Source organism: Neopelma chrysocephalum, unplaced genomic scaffold (genome assembly GCF_003984885.1).
Source record: "Neopelma chrysocephalum unplaced genomic scaffold, ASM398488v2 Primary Assembly neopelma1_367, whole genome shotgun sequence".
In the NCBI taxonomy this organism is placed as follows: Eukaryota; Metazoa; Chordata; class Aves; order Passeriformes; family Pipridae; genus Neopelma; species Neopelma chrysocephalum.
The window spans coordinates 1,248,477-1,268,247 of NW_020898031.1; the positions used below are offsets into that span (position 1 = coordinate 1,248,477).

Sequence of the window (19,771 nt, forward strand, 5' to 3'; positions counted from 1 at the left end):
CACACACACGTGTTCTCACACACACACATGTTCTCACACACCTGTACACACACACACATGTTCCCACACACCTGTACACACACACACACATGTCACACACACACGTGTTCACACCCACACCCCATGTCGGCCGTACCGTACCTCCCGTAAAGCCTCGCACGTCCCGCTCCCCCCCCAACCCACCGCGCCGCTACTCGAATCAGTGCGGTAGCGGCGCCGCGGGCCGCCATTGGCTGGCGGGCGGCAGTGACGTCAGGGCGCGGTGACGTCAGAGGCAGCGCGCGGCAGGGCCGAGCTGAGGGCGCCATGAGCAAAGCGCACCCGCCGGAGCTGAAAAAGTGGGTCCGGGGGCGGCACCGGGGGTGGGACCGGGCCGGGGCCGGGTCGGGGGGTGAGGGGGCCGAGGGGAAGCGCGGGGGCCGCCGCTTGCCGCTGTTCCGGCGCGCGCCGCGCTGTCATGGCGGCGGTGGGGTGGTCGCCCCGGTGTGATGGCGGAGGTGGAGGCGGGAGGGTGCAGGGGGGTCTCTCGCCCCGTTTCCCCCCCGCCGGTGCTGACCCGGCCGCCCTTTCGTTGCAGGTTCATGGACAAGAAGCTGTCGTGTGAGTGCCGTGGCTGATCCCGTTCCCCCCGCTCCCCCCGAGGTGCCCTGTTTTGGGGACCCCCCCCAGCCCCTCTCCCGCTCACAGTGCCCGGGGACTCCCCCCTGCCTCGCTTCCTCTCATGGCCCCTGGGATCAGGCCCCTGATTTTGGGGACCCCCTCACAGTGCCCAGGGAGGGGGGTCCTGCCCAGCACAGACCAGACTCTGCCTAATTTCAGGCTTCATAATCCACTAATGTAAATTAAAATCCATTGAAGTTACAACCCATTAAGACCCAGTCCAGAAATTTAAGTATAATATTAATTTAAAACTCCCTTTTTCTCCCTCTCTCCCCTCACTGGGCTGCACTAAACCCTCCCCATTAACACCCCCCATACACGTCCTCCCCCTCCTGAGCTGCGGTTTTGGGGTGAATCCCTCCCGTTTGGGGTTTGCCCTTCCCTAACCCCCCTGGGTTCCCCGCAGTGAAGCTGAACGGGGGCCGGCACGTGCAGGGGATCCTGAGGGGCTTCGACCCCTTCATGAACCTGGTGATCGACGAGTGCGTGGAGATGGCGCCGGGCGGGCAGCAGAACAACATCGGCATGGTGGTGAGGGCACTGGGGGCACTGGGACGGACTGGGGGGCACAGAGCAAGGGACAGGGGTGGGATGTGTCAGCCTGGGCTTTACAAAGCTTTGGATGCCGTCTCCATCCCGGAGAAGATGCTTGGAGAAGGTGAACTCTTGGCTGGGAAACAGCTGGATGGGTGGATGGGACCAGGGATCGTTGGGAAGGATCAGCATTTTGGGGAAATAATTTTGAGGGAAGGACCCTCAAGTCTGAGTCACAACTGCTGCACTCTCAACTTTCCCCTTCCAGGTGATCCGAGGGAACAGCATCATCATGCTGGAAGCTTTGGAACGAGTATAACTCTGGAAAAACCCGAATCCCACCCCACCGGTGCTGTTCCCTCCCCAGGATGATGCCCACGAGTATACAACTATTTTGTTTTGTTTTTAAATAAATTTTGTAATGGTTGACATAACTCATCCTTACATCATTTTTTGCCAGCTGGGTGTTAATTCCACTCCCAATCTCAGGAAAACTTTAAAGGAGGCTGAATTTATTGAAGAGGGTGTTAAATTTGTGCTACTTCTGGTGTTATTGATGTTATTTCATGACCTTAAACGTTCAGGCCATGAAATTCCTTATTAACTCCTTCACACCCCAATACAGTGATGGATATTTGTGGTTTTCCTTCTTTCCCACCCATTTTGGCAGCTTGCAGCACACGAGTCTCCCTCCTATAAGCAGTTTGGGAAGCTAATTAAACCCCAATTTCCACCCTGAGGAATAATTACTTGGTAGACACTTGGGAAAGTAGCTGAGGCAGAGAGATGGACAGTGGATATTCCTGGATATTCCAAGCTGGAGAAGGGATATCACAGGGTTATCAGAACAGGGATAGGGATATCAGCAGGGCTTCACAGTGATCTGAGCTGGGAGGGAACTTTTGGGGTCAATATGGCACTTTTGGGGTCAATGTGGCACTTTGAATGACTTCTCTAATCTCAGACAGGGATAGCTGGAGGAGTTTGAGGAAAAGGCATTTGCTTGAGGAAAACGTCCTGGCTCACTTGGCCTCCTGTGCCCCTTCACCGCTGTCCTGCCCCCTCTGGGGTTGGCCAAAGGGCCTCAAGTTGCACCACGGGAGGTTTAGGTTGGATATCAGGAAAATGTTCTTCATGGAAGGGGTTGTTCAGCCCTGGAAGCATTCAGAAACCACGTGGATGTGGCACAATTAGTGGTGACCGTGGTGGTGGGTTGATGCTGGACTCAGTGATATTGAAAGTCTTTTCCAGAGGGGTGACCATGGTGGTGGTGTTGGACTTGATGCTCTTGAAGGTCTCTCCCATGGTGGTGTTGTCAGACGTTGGACTCGATGATCTTAAAAGCCTTTTCCAAACTATCCCACAACTCTACAGAACACCCCGGGTGGGCTCAGCAGGGAGTTCCTGTTCGTTAGTGTTAATGAACCCCACGGCCCCACCTCCCCGGGGGGGTCAGAGCTCCGTTTTGAGCTTCTCGTGCAGGCCCTCCTGGTCGATCCTGTCGGCGTGGCCGTGCCAGCGGTGGAAGGCGAGCAGGGCGGCGTTCCTGGCGGCGATGGCACACATCTCCATGGCGCTGGCCGCCCGCTCCAGCCCGTTCAGGTAGTACACGTGCTCGTGCAGGATGATGGGGGGGCACTTCTCGGGGGGGCTGTACTGGGGATACGCCAACCACGACTTCACCTTGACCGAGTCGTACGAGGAGAAGAGCAGCGTGAGCTGCTCCTTGGTGAGCACCTCGTTGGAAAATATCTTCCAGACGGGCGATGCCAACGGGAGCTTCCCGTCCCCGGTGGGGTCTCCCACGGGCTGCACCACCCCCAGGCTGTTGATGAACAGCTTGGGGTTCTCCGTGGTGAAGATGTCGCCCAAATGAAAGGCCTGTGGGTCCTGGTAGCCAAAGAAAGAGGCGTTTAACCGCCCGTGCACCAGGGTGGTGACGGTCTGGTGGTAGGGATTTGGGAATTCCGGGACGGGAGGGTCGAAGTTCTTGAAGGTGATGTTGGCCATGCTGCGGCCCAGCGGGGCAGCGATGAGGACCATGTCGTACGTGTCCCCTGTCAGCCCTGAGGACGTGTTGTAGGTGACCTGGTACAGCTTCACGGGATCCCCTGCAGAGAACAGCTCAGTTATCCCACCTCGTGACAGGAGGGAATCCCATTTTTCCCATTTGGATTTATAGTACCAGCTTAGCTGTCAGCTGGGTTTTGAGTCCTGTTTACATGGAATCATGGAATGGTTTGGGTTGAAAGGGATCTTAAAGCCCATCCAGTCCCACCCCCTGACATGGGCAGAGACACCTTCCACTATCCCAGTTTGCTCCAAGCCCCGTCCAACCTGGCCTTGGACACTTCCAGGGATGGGGCAGCCACAGCTTCTCTGGGAATTCCATCCCAGCCCCTCCCCATCCTCCCAGGGAAGAATTTTCATCCTGAAAGCCCAAGGAGCTGCAGCCATGGGGCCGAGGGTGGTCGCCAGTGTTGCCATTCCCCTCTCCACCGAGGGAAATCCACCCCAACTCACCACTGGGCCTGGGTCTGATTTTTGGCTCTATGGACACAACTGTTCCAGGGATAACGTCAGCCTTGGAGGCATAGAGGAGGCCGGGGCAGACGAGTTTGTTCCCCCCTTTCACAGACCAAAGACCCGACTGCACCCCGGCCAGAGAAACAGCACCTGCAAGGAAACCACCATCGTTTGGTGCCATTGTGTAGGGAAGCACTGGAAAGGCAAAGTGGAGAATTAGGGGGGATAAATATCCCTTTCAGGCTCAGCTTGGAGTCCAGGGAGCAGGAATCCCAACGCCTGTGAAGAGCATGAGGTCCCTGGGACAGCCAGGATGGGAGACTGACCTCCAAAACACTCACCTACAAAGGCATTGATGTTGACTCCTTGCCCATAGTTAACCCTCATGACTGGACAGACGACCTCGTTGATGAATTTTTGGGAGAACCCCGCTCTCTGCAGGGCCTCATCGATGCTCTGGTTCAGCATCCGCATGAAGTCGTCCCCTCCCAGGGCGTGCACCAGCTGCTCGTTGCTGCTGAAGGCGTAGTCGTGCATCTGGTAGCGATAGATCCTTTAATTGGAGACAAGGAATTAATTATTATTTATCTCTGTGGCTCTGGGAAGCTGTTATGGATCTCATGATGCAGCTCCCAGCCCTTCGTGGGAGCAGCAGGACAAGGGCCTGGAGGGACAGGACAAAGAGGGGAGGTTTAGGTTGGGTATAAGGAATTTTTTTATGATGAGGGTGGTGAGGCCCTGGCACAGGTTTGCCCAGAGAAGCTGTGGCTGCCCCATCCCTGGAAGTGTCCAAGGCCAGGTTGGACAGGGCTTGGAGCAACCTGGGCTAGTGGAAGGTGTCCCTCGGATGGTTTTTCCATCTTTTTCACACTTTTCCCCTCTGAGGGCCCAACATACCTCATGAACTTGTCCAGGATGTCCTCCACCCACATGGACATGCGCAGGGGGTTGAGCCCATAGTGCCAGAGCTGCTTGAGGAGGTTGATGATGTACCAGCTGCTCTCCTCAAACACAAACTCCTCCCCGTTGTAAACGCCAGCGAGGCTGCCCTGGACTGGGGTGGCTGAGAGGCCTTCAGGAAAAGGGGTGGAAAACAGTAATTTAGGGAAAGGAAGAGCTCTTACACCTTGATTTTAACTTCCTGAGACAACCTGGCTTTGCATTGATAAGGGTGAGTGACTGGAGATTGGATTTCCAAGGGGTGGAAAGGGGAATTAGCTCTTGACAAGGAGCCAGGGAGTGATCTGAGGTGACTTTTGGACCTTTATTAAGGCATTAATGGGTCACCCACGGGAAGGGGGTGTCCCATTTCCATTGGGATATGGGTTTCCTTTGCCTGGAGGGGGGCTGGGGTACCACAGGGGCTACAGGGAGAAGATATGGGGGGGCTATTGGGGAAAGACATGGAGGGAATATTGGGGAAAGAAGGGGGACCATTAGGGGAGGATATGAAGGGCTATTTGGGAAAGGAAGGAAGGCTCTCGGGAAGGATATGGATGGGCTACTGGGGAAGAAAGGAGGGAAACCAAGACTTGTTCTTTAGAGGGATGTCCCCCAGCAGAGTGGGATCCAGAGCATGCCAGGGAGATGATTTTGGGACCAAGGGATGATTTGGGGGCTGGAGGACACTGTGACCGGGGACCCCCACTCACCCAATTCCTTGACAAAGTGCTTCATGTGCAGGTTGAGGGGGTGGATGACGGAGCCCCCGGCCTCGTAGGCGGCCCCCTCGACGTCCAGCGTGTCCAGCCGGCCGCCCACCGCCGCCTTCTCCAGCACGTCCAGCCGCACGCCCGGCCCGAACTTCTGCCGCAGGAAATACGCGGCGGCCGAGCCCCCGATCCCGCCGCCCACCACGGCTGGGGAACGGCACCGGTCACCCCCGCGGGCCCAGCACAGCCCCATCACAGCCCCCGGCCCTCACAGATCCCCTCACAAATCCCCTCACAGCCCCATCACAGCCCCCGGCCCTCACAGATCCCCTCACGAGCCCCTCGCTCGCGGATCCCCTCACAACCCCCCTTCTCACCCTCCTCACAGATCCCCTCACACCCCCTGCCCCTCAGAGGTCCCCCCATGGACACCCCCTTCACACACACACACACCCCCAGATCCCCTCAGGGGCCCCTCCTTCACATCCCCTCACGCTCCCCTCAGCCCCCGTCCCTCCCGGGCCGCACCGATCCTGGCGGGCGCATCGCGGCGGGCGCGGGCGGGCGGGCAGAGCGCGGCGAGGAGCAGCAGGAGCGGGCACAGGCCGTGCATGGCGCCGGGGCCCGCGGGAGGGACGCGGCCGAAGGGCGAGGGGCGGGCCGGGAGCGGGCGCAGGGCCGGGAGCGGGCGCAGGGCCCGGCGCAGGCAGAGCCGGAAGCCGCTGGGATGATGTAGGGCCGGGAGGGGGAGTTACTGCAACCGCGCCGCTGGTGTAGTGGTATCATGCAAGATTCCCATTCTTGCGACCCGGGTTCGATTCCCGGGCGGCGCAGTAGATTTTTAGTCCCCTGACCTTTAGTTCTTAACCGAATTACTTTTACTCCGTTCACTCCGAATTCCTTTACTTTCAATTCAATTCCTTTACTTTTAATTCTTTTATTTTTAACTTCTTCATTTTTCTTTAACGCCTTCATTTTTCTTTTCCCACCCTCCACCCTGATACCCCCGTTCCCAGTGACCTGATGTCCCTTTTCACCCCACTTTTAACCCCTTTACTTTTAACTACTTCACTTTCAACTCCTCCATTTGAAATTCCTCTATTTTAGTTCCTATATTTCAATTCCTTTACTTTTCAATCCCTTCGTTTTAACCCCTTTATTTTTGATCGTCCCCGCCGTTCCCTGTCGCGCACGCGCAGATTGGCGGCGGGCGGAACGCGCGCTCCCGCTCCGTTCCCGCGCTCTCTCCGCGCACGCGCGTTCCCGCCCCTCCACCGCCCCCCCCATCCCCTCAGCCCGCCCGCCCGCCGCCATCTTGCGAGGAGCTGCCGCGGGACCGTCCGCCGGCGGGGCCGGCGCCGCTCGGGCTGCCCGGGCTGCCCAGGGCTCACGGGGCCGCCCCGGCGGGCGGGAAGAGCCGGGGTGGGCGGCGGCGGCGCCATGGAGGATGAAATGCCCAAGACCCTGTGAGTGGGGAGGGGGCGAGACCGCCTATTGTTCCCGGCTCCGCGGGGAGGGGCGGCCCGGGGTCGCCTCGCGGAGGGGCCCCTCAGGCACCGGCGGCGCCGCTGGGGCTCCGCCGCGGGCCCTCAGCTGCCCGCAGTGCTGGGGGAGCGACCCCCGCCTGGGGCTAAGGGGCACCCGGCCCCCCCTGCGGTGTTCCTGCCCCTTCCCAGTGCTGGTCACCGCCGTCCTGCCCCGCGATCCGGGTGTTATCCCGGGCCTCCAGCTCACTTCTGGAGGAAAAGGGGGTCTGGAAGATGTGTCCGCCCTCCCCAGTCCATCCTAGCACGTGGCAGGGGATGGAACTGGATGATCAAGGTCCCTTCCACCCCAGACCGTTCCATGATGACGATCCTATCATCCTACATGCTCCATGTGCATTTTGTGAGCATCTGGCTGGATTTTACTATCTCTGGAGCATGTGGCACCACCAGCTCCCAGGGAATGTGGGCACTGCCCTGGGAAGCAGCTGGAGCCCCAGTGCCATGATCAGCAGCTCCAAGGAAATACCCAGGAGGTGCCCATGAGTCCATTGTTTGCCCCAGTGTTCAAAGCACGCCTTGAGCCTGTTACTTCCCAAAGAACTAATTATGAAGCTGTGTCAAGGGAGGTTTACATTGGGTATTAGGAAAAGGTGGTGATGCTGTGGACACCTGACACTTTTCCAGGCATGGGAGAGCTCCTGTGCACCCCTGGTGCCGTTTCCCAGAGCTCCTGTGCACACCTGAACTGTGTGTTTCCCTCCTTTTCCCAGGCAGGTGTTACCTGGAGTGGTTTCCCTCGTATAGATCAGGGAAATCAGCCTCCAGTCTTCCCATCTGACTTCTACCAGCTTCATTCTCCAGTGCAGGAGCAAAGGCAGGAGGGAGAGGGAATCATTCCAAGGCGAGGGAACATTGTGCCCTTGGATTGCTGCACCTCCCCAGGGGTTGGGAAACAACTTGGCTGAGTGACCACAGGAAAACAAGCCCTTGAGGTGCCTCACCCCAGCTCTCCTGGGCAGTGACCACTCCGTCTGCTCCTCCAATCCCGTTGTCTTCCCACATTTTGGGAGCTATTCTTGGCATCAGCAAACATGGTCAGACCTGTTGGCGTGTTTTGTGTTTGTTTAGGAAGATGTTCCCCCCCATCCTGATGGTTGTGTGGAGCCTGGTGGTCTCGGTGTGTTCCCGAGGGAATGAGGTCCCTGTCCTGGAGCACGTGCAGCTTGTGGCACAGACGTGGAATTACTGAGGGTGGAACAGACCTCCAGGATCATTGAGTCCAACCTTAAACACGGCCGGGTTCTGAGCACAGCTGAGGACTGAGAACACCCTGGGATGGGATTCCTATGGCACCTCCCAGTGACTTTCTCAGATCACACGGGGGATTGTCACGAGCTGGGTGTCGCAGGGCACGTTTAGAACGAGCAGTTGGAGGCAGAAAGTGCAGCTAAAGGTGATCTCTGCAGCTGGGGGCCAAAGTGTGTGTTAAATCCATGTCTACACGAGGATTTCTGCAGGATTTCTGCTCCAGAAACCCCACCTGGGTGTAGATTTTGGGGCTCCCCCAGTTGTGTGACATCATGAGGGGCCTCCAAAGCCCTCTGCACCCCTGTCCCTGTTCCTTTCCTTCCTTTAACACATTTCAGACATTTTTCTGGAATAGATTCCAGACGTTATTGGAAGTAACACCTTGGTTTTGCCATTTCCACATAACCCGTGTCTGTGAGGGGGTGTAGATCCTTTAGGAGCTGTTATTCCTTTTATGTATATGATTTCCTGGAGAGGCAGCTTGTTCTCCCTTCCTTGAAAACCACTCTTCACCAGCAGATTAGGGATCTGCAGAGTGGTTACGAGATGGGTTTGAAGTGACTGAGTCCTCTTGTTTGTGTTTTCCATGGAAGTCCGTGGATGCTTGTGGAATACGTGTCCTAATTCAGTTTGTGTGTCTGAAAGAAGTGCTGGCAGTGGTTGGGTTTTACTTCTCAAGAAGCCACACGCAGTGAATAAAGTTGGAAAATACAGTCCTTCATCTGCAGAGAGTCACCAACCAGCTCATTAATTGGATTCTCTTCCAATTAGCAGGAAAGAGAAGGATGGGAAAGGTGCAGGAAGAGACAGGACTGAGATCTCCTCCTGTGAGTGCAGAGGTCGGGGTGTGGGCACCCTGTCTGGGGAACTCTCAGTCACAAATTAATTAATTTAGACCCAGAAGGTCACATGAGGCTCAGTTTATGCATTATCCAAAGGATGACAATATTAAAAAAAAAAGAGGGAGGAAAAAAGAGGCCTTTCTAGTTCTGGTCTGGTTGACAAGGTGATGATCGGTCAAAGGTTGGACTTCATGATCTTGGAGGTCTTTCTCAAGTAAATGATTCTGTGATTCTGACTCTTGGTTCAACTTGATGTGGGAGATAATGTCCTGGTTAATTACCTTAATGAAGTGCACCAATCCCTCCTTTTTCCAAGGTTTTAGGGCTTAAGGAAACTTGTCAGAAGTTCAGGAATCACTCAGAGCAAGACGATGCCTGTAAAGGTCTGTCTGGAGATTTTAAAATACACTCCTGACTCCTCCTTAAAATAGTTGTCCAAATTATTAACACAGGGCTCCTGTATTTATCACTTCTGGCAGCAAAACAGGCTCTGTGTCTCCTTCCCACATTATCTGCTTACCCAAATATTGGAGCTCATCCCTCTGGCAGGTTCCCGACCTTGTGTCAACACCAGGAGCACGAGCAGCCCCTGTTGTTGCTGCCTGGTTGTTTTCTTACAACACCTTTACACCTCTTGGCAGCAGGTGGGGGGGCTGCAGGTGCACCCAGGTGGTTTTGGTGATGGGATTTGTCCAGGATTCCCATGGCAGAGGTTACCCACAGAACATTCCTTTGCGGGAAGCTGCTGCCACACCTCGGGGGCTGAGGTTTCTCGCTGTGCTTTTTATAAAAATCTCGTGACTTGGGCTTGACAACAACAACAAAAATACCCACCTGTGGTTCACGGGGGGTCTGAGAAAGCCAAAATCCCAAATGGGAGCAGGGGTTGGGGTTGTGTTTGTGCACTCGAGCACGTTGGCCTGTGGTCTCACGCAGATCTGATGCTTCCAAAACCTGAGGCCTTTGAAAGAAACGGACCAAATGTTGTGTAACAACCTTGACAAACAGCAGCCTGAGCTGTTGGGGCAGCTGGGAAATGGTGCCTGGGGAATGATGATGTTGTAGAGATACCAGAACTGCCATTTCTGCGCGTGGAAATCAGTTTGGTGGGTTGAGTTCATAGAGTTACAGGGTCATGGACTTATTTGAGTTGGAAGGGACCTTAAAGATAATCTGATTAATCTCACCCCCCCATCGTGGGCAGGAACACGTTCCACTAGACCAGGCTGCCCCGTTGGACTGACCCTTCCTCTCCAAACATCCCATACAAACCCAAATCAGTTCAAATAAATATGAATAAACAGTAGAATCATAGAATGGTTTGGGTTGAAAGGGACCTTAAAGCCCTCCCTGCTCATCCCAGGGGCAGGGACACCTTCCACTCTCCCAGGTTGCTCCAAGCCCTGTCCAGCCTGGCCTTGGACACTTCCAGGGATGGGCAGCCACAGCTTCTCTGGGAATTCCATCCCAGCCCCTCCCCACCCTCCCAGGGAAGGATCCCTTCCCAATATCCCATCTAACCCTGCCCTCTGTCAGTGGGAAGCTTTCCCCCTTTTCCTGTCCCTGCAGGCCCTTGCCCAGAGCCCTGTGCAGCTCCCAGTGTGACCAACAGTGTGTCTGTGCTGTGTTTGATCCTCAGGTACGTGGGGAACCTGTCCAGGGATGTGACCGAGGCTCTGATCCTCCAGCTCTTCAGCCAGATCGGACCATGCAAAAACTGCAAGATGATCATGGATGTAAGAGCCTGCACTGATTGCCATGTTCCTCATGGCTTCAGGCCGTAGTTGTGTGTCTGGGAATTCCCCTGGAAAAAGGGCACGGCCAGTTAAAGGGGTGTAATGAGCCTGGAGGTGCTGCTGTGTGCTTTTGGCATCATTCCTGCCTTGTGCCTGGTGTGAATTTAAGGCTGGGTGGACATGGCAAGGGGGAGTGAACAGCTTAAACCGTGGGGGGATTGTAAATGAGATTTTAAAAATTCTTTGCCGTAATTTTAACTTTCTAAGGCAGAGCTCTGTCAGTCCCTGAATGTAACCCCTGTGCAATAGAAAAGCCTGAGGGGTGAGGAGTCAGGGGCTGAGCAGAGCAGCCAGAGCGCAGCCTGAGGAGGTTTGCACCCCTGACCCTGGGTTTGCCTGTTGTCTCAGACAGCTGGAAACGATCCCTACTGCTTCGTGGAGTTCTACGAGCACCGGCACGCGGCCGCCGCGCTGGCGGCCATGAACGGCAGGAAGATAATGGGTAAGGTAAGCTGCCCTGTGCGGGTGAGTGAGCAGGACAGGGGCTGTGTCCGGGGGGGGAGGGCAGATCCAGGGGCAGGATCCCACTGGAGACACAGCGGAGCTGTCAGACACTGCGCTGGGACAGAGATTTTAACAGAGCATGGCTGGGAGGAGAAGTTCAGACTGTTGTAGGAAGAAGGCAGAGGGAGGTGGGGATGTGGAACTGGGAGGGAGGAACGCCCACAGAATTCCAGAGTGGTTGGGGTTGGAAGGGACCTCTGGAGATGATCCCACCCAGCCCCCCAGCCAAGGCAGGTTCACCCAGAGCAGGTTGTACAGAGTGTTGTCTGGGCAGGGGTTGAATGTCTCCAGAGAAGAAGATTCCACAGCCTGTTCCAGGGCTCTGTCACCCTCAAAGGAAAGTTTTCCATCGTATTTTCCTCATATTCAGGTGGAAATTCCCACGTTTCAGTTCATGCCCGTTGCCTCTTATCCTGTCACTGGGCACCAATGAAGAGAGTCTGTCCCCATCCTCTTGACACTTCCTGTAAGATATTTGGAAGTCATTCCCCATGGTCCAAAGTCCCTCTCCAGCTCTTGGAGCCCCTTTAGGCACTGGAAGGGGCTCTGAGGTCTCCACAGAGCCTTCTCCTCTCCAGGCTGGACACCCCCAGCTTTCCCAGCCTGTCTCCATGGCAGAGCTGCTCCAGCCCTCAGAATAATCTTAAGAACAAGCCCTCTACCTAGAAATATGTGTTAAACTTGACCTTTCACCCCAGCCTTGCCCGTGGGGAGCTCTGTAGGGTCAGAATTAAGCACTGGAGGTGTCTTGAGCTCCGTTGTGAATTCCAGGATCTAACGATCTTCCATTTGCAGGAGGTCAAAGTGAACTGGGCCACCACCCCCAGCAGCCAGAAGAAGGACACCAGCAGTAAGTACCACTTATGCCTTGAGTTGTACAAGTTCTTAAACATAAATACATCAAACGGTGCTTTGTGGGAATGTTTTTATTGTAGTCCTAATTAATGTCTTAGTCTTAATAAACTGAAGAAGAAATCTGATCTTTGCCATCAGGTAGTTCCATTGCCAGCACAGCGTTCACAAGGTAACTGTGTCTTCTTAAACATAAGTGGAAATATCTCCAGGGTCTTCACCAACCACCTGAAGCTGTGTTTGGGTTGTTTTTTTTGTTCTCCATTAATTTTTTATGGAAAGGTTTCCCTTGGAATTCCTGTAGGCTGGTGAGGGTAAACCCCAGCAGCATCTGAGTGGACTGGAGAGTTTGGTATCTGCTGTGTAATCTGGACACATTAAGTAAATAGTTTCAGATTTGTACAGTAAATGCTGGCAGGTCTTAAAAGCAGTTGGTAAAATTCAAGATACAGAAGTGGCTGCAGTGTCCTTCAAATCACTGACTTGTAGCACTGCCAAGCACAGGGAACAGCAGTGAATTCTGTCCCACAGCAAACTCTGGTCTTTGTGTACAAGATGTTTGAATATTAATTGATTATTATTTGATTTTTTGTGGTATTTATTAGGTATTTTTGTTGTATTTAATAATGTATTTTTAATAATAGCTGGAATTTTAATAAGGGTTTTCTTAATTTATTTTTTTTACTCTACTCTGTTCAGAGTTATTCAACCATTAAGTGCTTCTTTCTCTTTTTCCCCAAAAGACCATTTCCATGTCTTTGTGGGAGACCTCAGTCCAGAGATCACAACTGAAGACATCAAAGCAGCCTTTGCCCCCTTTGGAAGAATATCGTAAGTCCTTTTTCAGGGCACACAATCTCCAAGTTCTCTCTCCCAAGTGGAGGCAGCTTTGTGTGTGAGTAAGTAACACTGTGCAGGGCAGGGACACACACTCCTCTGGTCACACAGCAGCCTCTCACCCGAATCCTTTATCCCAGTTTGTTCTGCTTTCCTGGAACAGTTGTGTCCAGCTTGCTTTGGCTTTATCCTCCTTGCCTCATTTGGCAAAGCAACACTGGAAAATCCAGACTCCTCAACCCGGGGCGTGCGTTTCCCTGGCCCTCTCAGCCCAGTTTGCACTCTGGATTTTTGGGGTGCCAGCCACTCATAGCCAATGTTTTTTATGGAGTTAATCCCCATTTCCCACAAAACGAACCTTTTTTGAGCACAAGGCTCACTGGGGCACTGGGGCAGCGTCAGCCCTTGACCCAGGGCCCCACAGATGGGTCAGGGAGCTGAGCTGGTCCCAGCCCTCCCTGCCAGCCTGTCCTGCTCAGGGTTAGCAGAGAGAGGAGCAGTTCCTTCATTCCATCCTCCAAACGTAAACCATTAATTTTCCTTGTAGTGTTGTCTGTACTGGACATTGGAGTTTCTTGATGGTGATGTAAGAACATAGAGTGCTTTGGAGTGTTGGGTAGTGAAGCATTTAATTGAAGTAAGTTTGTTTTTTGTTGTTTTATTTTTTTTTACCCCTCAAGAGTCCAGTTTATTCCTCTCTTAATGCCAGCTTGATTTCCTTTTATTAGAAGGTTTAAAATTTATCTGTGTGTGGTCTTGCTTCAGACACCCCCAATGCTTGACTGCAGCTAATGGTCACCAGGGAGTGCAGAGGGAGGGCTCCAAGGAGGCAGTTCATGCTCTCATCCTCTGGCCAGATGTGCTGGATGGAAGGGATAGGCTGGAGTGGTGGGAGAAGGAGGCAGGAGCAGGCAGAGAGAGAGAGTTTCCCCCTACCTGGGTATCAGAGGTGACAGCTCAGTGGACACACACTCCATAAATAACCCCCTAAGCTCCCTCCTACTCCTGAATCTGAGGCCAGGCCTGCTGTCCCATCTTTCCTGGAAGAGTTTTTTCCCTGGAAGAGCTCTCCCTGTGTGATGGTGGTGATGGGGAGTGGTGCTCATGCTGCTGACACACAGAACACTTGTGGTTTGCCTTGGCTCAAACTGACCATCCAAGCTGAAACAAGTTTTTTCCCCAAAAAAGCAGAATTCTCCCCTTTATGACTTTTTTGAACTCTTTTTCCAAACTCAGAATGACCCAGATTTTCTTCTTATTTAAGTTTAACCTGGAAAAACAAGTGATTGAATGAGGTGACTTGACTTTACCTGTTCTTCATCAGTGACCAGCCTGTGGAATTGTGCTGCTAATGGAATATTTCCTGATTGATTTCTTTTTATTTTAATCTTTACTGGTGCCAAACTGAGCTTTTTTTCATTAATGACACCGAGGTTGAAGTACTGCATGATTAGCTCAGAAAGAAATTGGGTAATTCTTTGCAACTGGCTTTTTTTAAACAAACACTGTTTTGTTGTGGTTCCTTTTTCACTTGCTCTGTGCATGTTTTCACTTGTTCTCAAGTCTTTATTCCCAAGTTTTCAGTTGAGGGTAAGTAGAGATGAGTTTTTCCCTCACTCCCTCTCTAGACTCAGCTTCCCAAAGTGGCTTTTCTCTGGCAATTTGTAATGTTTGATCCGAGTTCTGACCTGGGAAAGAAAAAAAAAGGGGAAGCAGGGGAGGGTCTAACAGAGAGGAAAGAACAAATATTCCTGCTGTAGCTTTGGGAGAGGGATTTTCGTTAGGCACCACTGACACTGTCATGCTGTGGGTGCCATAATTAAACTTCATTAGGCCTTAACAAACTTTCTCTCCATTGTGGCTTCTCTTTTGAGTCTCAGTGCTGTGCCCACATTAACACTGTTTTTTCTCTGCCCCCTCTGACTTCTCCAGCCCTAAATTGCATGACTTCCTGAGTGGTTTTGCTGCTGTTTCTGTTTCTTTTCCTGCCTGTCCGTGGTGGGAGGGAGGAGAGGGTGGCCTGGGGGTGAGGACACCTCACCCTGGGCTGGCTGGGCCCCGAACTGCTGCTGTGTCCCTCCAGTGGGTTTAGCTCTGGTAGCTGGGTTCTCTTCCTAACTCAATCCCAAATAATAGGGCTCTGGTTATTTTGCAGAGTGTCCCTGAAGAATGGACAGAATTCCATGGCTAACCACAAGCTACAGTTCACAGTGGAGAAACGTTGTAGTTTTCTTATTTATTTTTATCAATTTTATTCATTTTTTCCCCTCTTTTTTATATATATTTCGTAGTTCCAGTCTCTGTTGTACCAATGCTGTGTGATGTGTAGTTTATAAAGATATGAATATTGCAATGTTTTCTTCACTAATTTCTGAAATATCAATCTCTCAAAATTTACAGCTGCCCACAGTCCAAACAGGGGGTAACGACCCAAGAATTAAAGAATTCAGTTAACAGGCGACGTATGCCTTTTAATTCCTATCTTCTTTTTTTATTTTTTTCTATGTAATATTTGGAATGAGTAGGTAGAATGTGTTGGCAAATCAATAAAAGTTTAAAAATGGCATGGTTCAAGAGAGCCATTCAGCTCTGTCAGCCTTAAGCCATCTGGAATAGCTGCTTTGACCATGCTTTGTGCCTTAGCAGTCTGTGAGAGTGTTTTGAAGCAGGAGCCAGCTGTAGAGTGCAGACATTTATTAGAGAAGCCATTGATTTACATGTGTACACAATTAAGTTTTAATTTTGCCGCTCCCTGGCAAAGCCTTAGTAAAGTTCTGTGTAGACAAGGAGCCTTTTGCTTTGAGTGTGTTGCTGGTGCAGTGAAGAGCTGAGGATTAGTGGAGGTGAGAGAGGAAAATGGCTCAGGGACTCGAGGAGGGGCTGCACTGGAAGGGGCTGAACTGGCTCTCGTTTGTGCTTTGTAGGGACGCACGGGTGGTCAAGGACATGGCGACAGGGAAGTCCAAGGGATATGGCTTCGTGTCCTTCTTCAATAAATGGGTAAGATCCTTTAGTTTCCTTCTTCAGTAAAGGGGAGACATCCCTTTGTTTCCTTCCTCGGTAAATGGGTTACATCCCTTCGTTTCCTTTGTCAATAAATGGGAAAGATCCCTTCTTCTTCAGTAAATGGCTGAGCTGTGCCATGGTCTTGAGCTTGCCTGGATGATTGTCACTGGAGTGTTCTCAGTCCCAATCTCTCTCCAGCTTTGGTTTCCCTGCCTGTCATGAGGAGAAGCTCCTCTCTATATTTATAAACCCATATAAATCACAGAATCCCACGATGGTTTGGGTTGGAAGGGACCTTAAAGCCCATCCAGTTCCACCCCCTGCCATGGGCAGAGACACCTTCCACTGGACTGGGTTGCTCCAAGCCCCGTCCAACCTGGCCTTGGACACTGCCAGGGATTTGTCAGTCAGGAGCCCGGTGATGTCATTCCCTTGGCTCTCTCCAAGGGGAGGAGTTGCTGAGGGGGGGTTTTGTTGTCTCCTCTCCCCACAGGACGCAGAGAACGCCATCCAGCAGATGGGGGGGCAGTGGCTCGGGGGACGGCAGATCCGCACCAACTGGGCCACGAGGAAACCTCCGGCTCCAAAGAGCACCTATGAGTGTAGGTGCTCAGCTGGGTGCCCTGCCAGCCTCCCGGGTCAGGGAATCATGGAATGGGTGGGGGCAGAGGGACCTCACAGCCATCCCATCCCACCCCCTGCCATGGGCAGGGACACCTTCCACTAGCCCAGGTTGCTCCAAACCCCATCTAACCTGGCCTTGGACACTGCCAGGGATGCAGGGGCAGCCACAGCTGCTCTGGGAATTCCATTCTCAGCCCCTCACCACCCTCACAGGGAGGAATTCCTTCCCAATATCCCATCTAACCCTGCCCTCTGGCAGTGGGAAGCCATTCCCCCCTTGTCCTGTCCCTCTGTCCCTTGTCCCAAGTCCCTCTCCAGCTCTCTGGCAGCCCCTTTAGTCACTAGAAGGGGCTCTTAAGTCTCTCCACAGAGATTCTCAGTGAAGTGTTTGCAGGTTGTGCTCAACACCTTTTGCCAGTCAGGATTATAATTATAATTCCCCCACCATTCCTGTCGGATCCACTGAAAATCCCTGTCCAATCTCTCCCAGCAAACACCAAACAACTGTCCTACGACGACGTGGTCACCCAGTCCAGCCCCAGCAACTGCACCGTGTACTGTGGGGGGGTTACCTCGGGCCTCACAGGTATGTGGGGTTCCCCCTGTGCCCCCTTTCCTGTGCCCCTGCGGGTTCCTCACGCTGCTCCCTGTCCTTCCTGCTCCAGAGCAGCTGATGCGCCAGACCTTCTCCCCCTTTGGGCAGATCCTGGAGATCCGAGTGTTCCCGGATAAAGGATACTCCTTCGTGCGGTAGGTGGGCCGAGGGCAGGGGCACGGTGGGTCTGCAGGGGTGGGAGTTTGCCTCCCTCTGCTCTGAGGAGGGGGTTATGGGCCGTAACAACCAGGAAAAACCCCAGAAAACAGCTGGAACTGTGCAGGACCTTGGTCTGTTGTGTCATCTTGGAGGAGTTACTGAAGCACTTTGAGTCTTTCCAAAACCACCATCCCTTTATTGATGAAGCTCCATATAGCAAAAAACATCATAAATTGACTGCTCTCCTTGCTGGATTTTCCAGTGTATTTAGGGAGAATCACAGCATGGAGACAGGAGGAGCAACCCCAACCCTTTGTCACCCGTGGCCTCATGTCCTGCCACCCGTTGGGGTGGGACAGGGGCAGTTCCAGCTGGTCCTGAGGCCCCAAACCCATCCTGGGCTAGCGAGGCCCCTGGGGGTTATCCCAGCTGTTATTCCCTGAGTGAGTGACTCGTGTTGTCCCCCCTTGATCCCGGCAGGTTCAATTCCCACGAGAGTGCAGCACACGCCATCGTGTCCGTCAACGGCACCACCATCGAGGGCCACGTCGTGAAGTGCTACTGGGGCAAGGAGACCCCTGACATGGTCAGCCCCGTGCAGCAGGTCAGGGCTGCTCCTCTGGGAAGGGCCAGTTCCTGGGAGTCTGCTGGGAATTCCTTAAGGGGCTGGAAAATGTCAATGAGCTGGGGGGGCTCAGCCTGGAGAAAAGGAGGCTCGGAGGGGACCTTCTCGCTCTCTACAACTTCCTGACAGGAGGGGGGAGCCTGTATCCCTGTATCCCAGGTTGGAGCAGCCTGGCCTGGTGGAAGGTGTCATTCCCTGATTCCTCCCCTGGCTCTTCCCACAGAACCAGCTGAGTTACCCCCCTCCCTACGGGCAGTGGGGGCAGTGGTACGGCGGGGCCCAGCTCGGGCAATACGTGCCCAACGGGTGGCAGGTGCCCACCTATGGCGTGTACGGCCAGGCCTGGAACCAGCAGGGATTCAGGTGAGTTCGGGGGGCCCTTTAATCTCCTTTTTATCCCCTTGGGAAACGGCTTTGTGACCCTACAACCCCCTCAAACTGTTCCCCCTCAGTGCCCCAATTCCTCATCAAACCCCCCTTCCCTTTTCCCCCCCACATTCCTAAGGGATTCTTCTCTCCCCCCACAGCCAGACCCAGTCGGCAGCAGCCTGGATGGGCCCCAACTATGGAGTGCAACCCCCCCAAGGCCAGAACGGCGCCGTGGTGCCCCCCCAGCCCGGCTTCCGCGTGGGCTTCGAGACCCCCTGAGCGCAGGGACCCCCCAGCTCCCCCACCCGGGTATTTATTACCAGAGCCACAATCCCAGGGGTTGGAATCATGGAAAAATCGCCCCCACCCTTTCAATTTTAACAAAATCCCCCCTTCCCCCCCCAAACCCAGATGCTGGATCGCCGCCTTCTGCCTTGGTTGTTTTTTCCTCCTTTTGATGTGTTTCTTAAATTCAATGTTTTTTAGAAACACAAATGCAGGGACTTCGCTGCCTTAGCTGAGAATTGGGGCAGGAATTGCACAAGTCATCCTTGGTTTTGTATTTTTGGGGAGGTTTTCCCTCGGAGCCGATGGAAAAATACACCATAAACAGCTGTAAAACCCCCCAAAATAAGCCAAAAGTGTGGGAATCCTGGAGCTGCCACATCTTCAGCCTCACACCCTGTTTTTAAGCAGCCTCTTGGAAAAACCCTCTGGCTTTTCTTCCACCAGGAGGGGTTTTTTCTGAGGATAAATTACTCGTTTACATCATTTTTTGTGGATCTCAGTGTGTTTTTCAGGGTCGGTTTTGCCTTACGATGGGGGGAACAAAAGGGGTGTGACAACATCCATCTCCCCATGTGAGCCAAGATTCCCACCCTGGGACAGCAAAATTCCTGTTGCTAAAACGTGACAAATCCCTCCAGGGTTGTTACTTTGATTTTTTTTTTTACTGATTTCTACATTTTCCTGTAAAATATTTGAGCAAATTGAAGAATTTTGCACAACTTTTGGCCACTTTTGTACTTTTCCTTATTTAAAGGTAGGACACGGAGTCTTTTTGATGTGATTTTATGCCTCAAATCTTCTTTTTTTTCCCTTATTTTTTTGTGGATATCAAATATCTCTTGGAATATAAAGTTTTTAATGAATTGTGTAAAATTCCCTCGATATCCCATGTGTGTTTTACAAGGGAGTGAAGGTGAGAAGAGCTCCCAAACCTGATCTATCAGAGGCCAAAAACACCCTTTTTTTAATCCTACCTCTTGCCCAGCCTTTAAATAAAAAAACAAAAACACAAAAAACCCACAAAAATGGAAAAAAAAGGGAAAAAATGTAAAAAGAAAAAAAAAGGAAAATTAAAAAAACCCTGAAGCTTGCGTGCTGTGTTTTGTT

The 19,771-nt window shown here is 52.8% G+C and overlaps 3 protein-coding genes and 1 non-coding gene across 7 annotated transcripts; 3 read left to right on the forward strand and 1 right to left on the reverse strand.

Moving 5' to 3' along the window:
* The first annotated feature begins 219 nt into the window (after nucleotides 1-219).
* On the forward strand, nucleotides 220-1,628 carry SNRPG (small nuclear ribonucleoprotein polypeptide G). Its single transcript, XM_027706278.1, has 4 exons — nucleotides 220-338; nucleotides 578-600; nucleotides 1,067-1,191; nucleotides 1,463-1,628. Exons 1-4 carry the CDS (start codon nucleotides 307-309, stop codon nucleotides 1,511-1,513), a joined length of 231 nt encoding a protein of 76 aa, XP_027562079.1. The 5' UTR covers nucleotides 220-306; the 3' UTR covers nucleotides 1,514-1,628.
* A 785-nt stretch (nucleotides 1,629-2,413) lies between these two features.
* On the reverse strand, nucleotides 2,414-6,686 carry PCYOX1 (prenylcysteine oxidase 1). The gene is made up of 7 exons (XM_027706353.1): nucleotides 6,628-6,686; nucleotides 5,901-6,094; nucleotides 5,373-5,579; nucleotides 4,618-4,792; nucleotides 4,062-4,273; nucleotides 3,718-3,870; nucleotides 2,414-3,305 (listed from the first exon to the last, which is right to left on the reverse strand). The coding sequence occupies exons 1-7, from the start codon at nucleotides 6,684-6,686 to the stop codon at nucleotides 2,647-2,649; spliced, it is 1,659 nt and encodes a 552-aa protein (XP_027562154.1). The 3' UTR covers nucleotides 2,414-2,646.
* On the forward strand, nucleotides 6,135-6,205 carry TRNAG-CCC. Its single transcript has one exon. It is a non-coding gene; the product is annotated as a tRNA-Gly (tRNA).
* Nucleotides 6,687-6,735: 49 nt separating the features above from the next.
* On the forward strand, nucleotides 6,736-19,711 carry TIA1 (TIA1 cytotoxic granule associated RNA binding protein). Of its 4 annotated transcripts, none has more exons than XM_027706272.1 (12): nucleotides 6,736-6,838; nucleotides 10,649-10,745; nucleotides 11,154-11,252; nucleotides 12,105-12,159; nucleotides 12,905-12,992; nucleotides 15,923-15,998; nucleotides 16,498-16,606; nucleotides 17,119-17,214; nucleotides 17,294-17,378; nucleotides 17,863-17,986; nucleotides 18,231-18,370; nucleotides 18,535-19,711. In XM_027706272.1, exons 1-12 carry the CDS (start codon nucleotides 6,813-6,815, stop codon nucleotides 18,653-18,655), a joined length of 1,116 nt encoding a protein of 371 aa, XP_027562073.1. In that variant the 5' UTR covers nucleotides 6,736-6,812; the 3' UTR covers nucleotides 18,656-19,711. The 4 variants fall into 4 exon arrangements, with proteins under 4 accessions (XP_027562073.1, XP_027562074.1, XP_027562076.1 ...); XM_027706273.1 differs by having other exon boundaries at nucleotides 6,751-6,838; nucleotides 11,158-11,252; XM_027706275.1 differs by lacking the exons at nucleotides 6,736-6,838; nucleotides 10,649-10,745; nucleotides 11,154-11,252; nucleotides 12,105-12,159; nucleotides 12,905-12,992 and adding an exon at nucleotides 13,546-13,635.
* The last annotated feature ends 60 nt before the right edge of the window (nucleotides 19,712-19,771 follow it).

Coding starts and splice junctions, on each gene's coding strand:
- SNRPG (XM_027706278.1), top strand. CDS start 307: ATGAGCAAAGCGCACCCGCCGGAGCTGAAAAA. Junction 339..577: donor CACCCGCCGGAGCTGAAAAA/GTGGGTCCGGGG, acceptor CTTTCGTTGCAG/GTTCATGGACAAGAAGCTGT. Junction 1,192..1,462: donor AGAACAACATCGGCATGGTG/GTGAGGGCACTG, acceptor TTCCCCTTCCAG/GTGATCCGAGGGAACAGCAT.
- PCYOX1 (XM_027706353.1), bottom strand. CDS start 6,686: ATGGCGGCGGGCGGGCGGGCTGAGGGGATGGGGGGGGCGGTGGAGGGG. Junction 4,274..4,617: donor ATCCTGGACAAGTTCATGAG/GTATGTTGGGCC, acceptor CTCCAATTAAAG/GATCTATCGCTACCAGATGC. Junction 3,871..4,061: donor CAACATCAATGCCTTTGTAG/GTGAGTGTTTTG, acceptor GTTTCCTTGCAG/GTGCTGTTTCTCTGGCCGGG.
- TIA1 (XM_027706272.1), top strand. CDS start 6,813: ATGGAGGATGAAATGCCCAAGACCCT. Junction 10,746..11,153: donor ACTGCAAGATGATCATGGAT/GTAAGAGCCTGC, acceptor CTGTTGTCTCAG/ACAGCTGGAAACGATCCCTA. Junction 17,215..17,293: donor GGTTACCTCGGGCCTCACAG/GTATGTGGGGTT, acceptor TTCCTGCTCCAG/AGCAGCTGATGCGCCAGACC.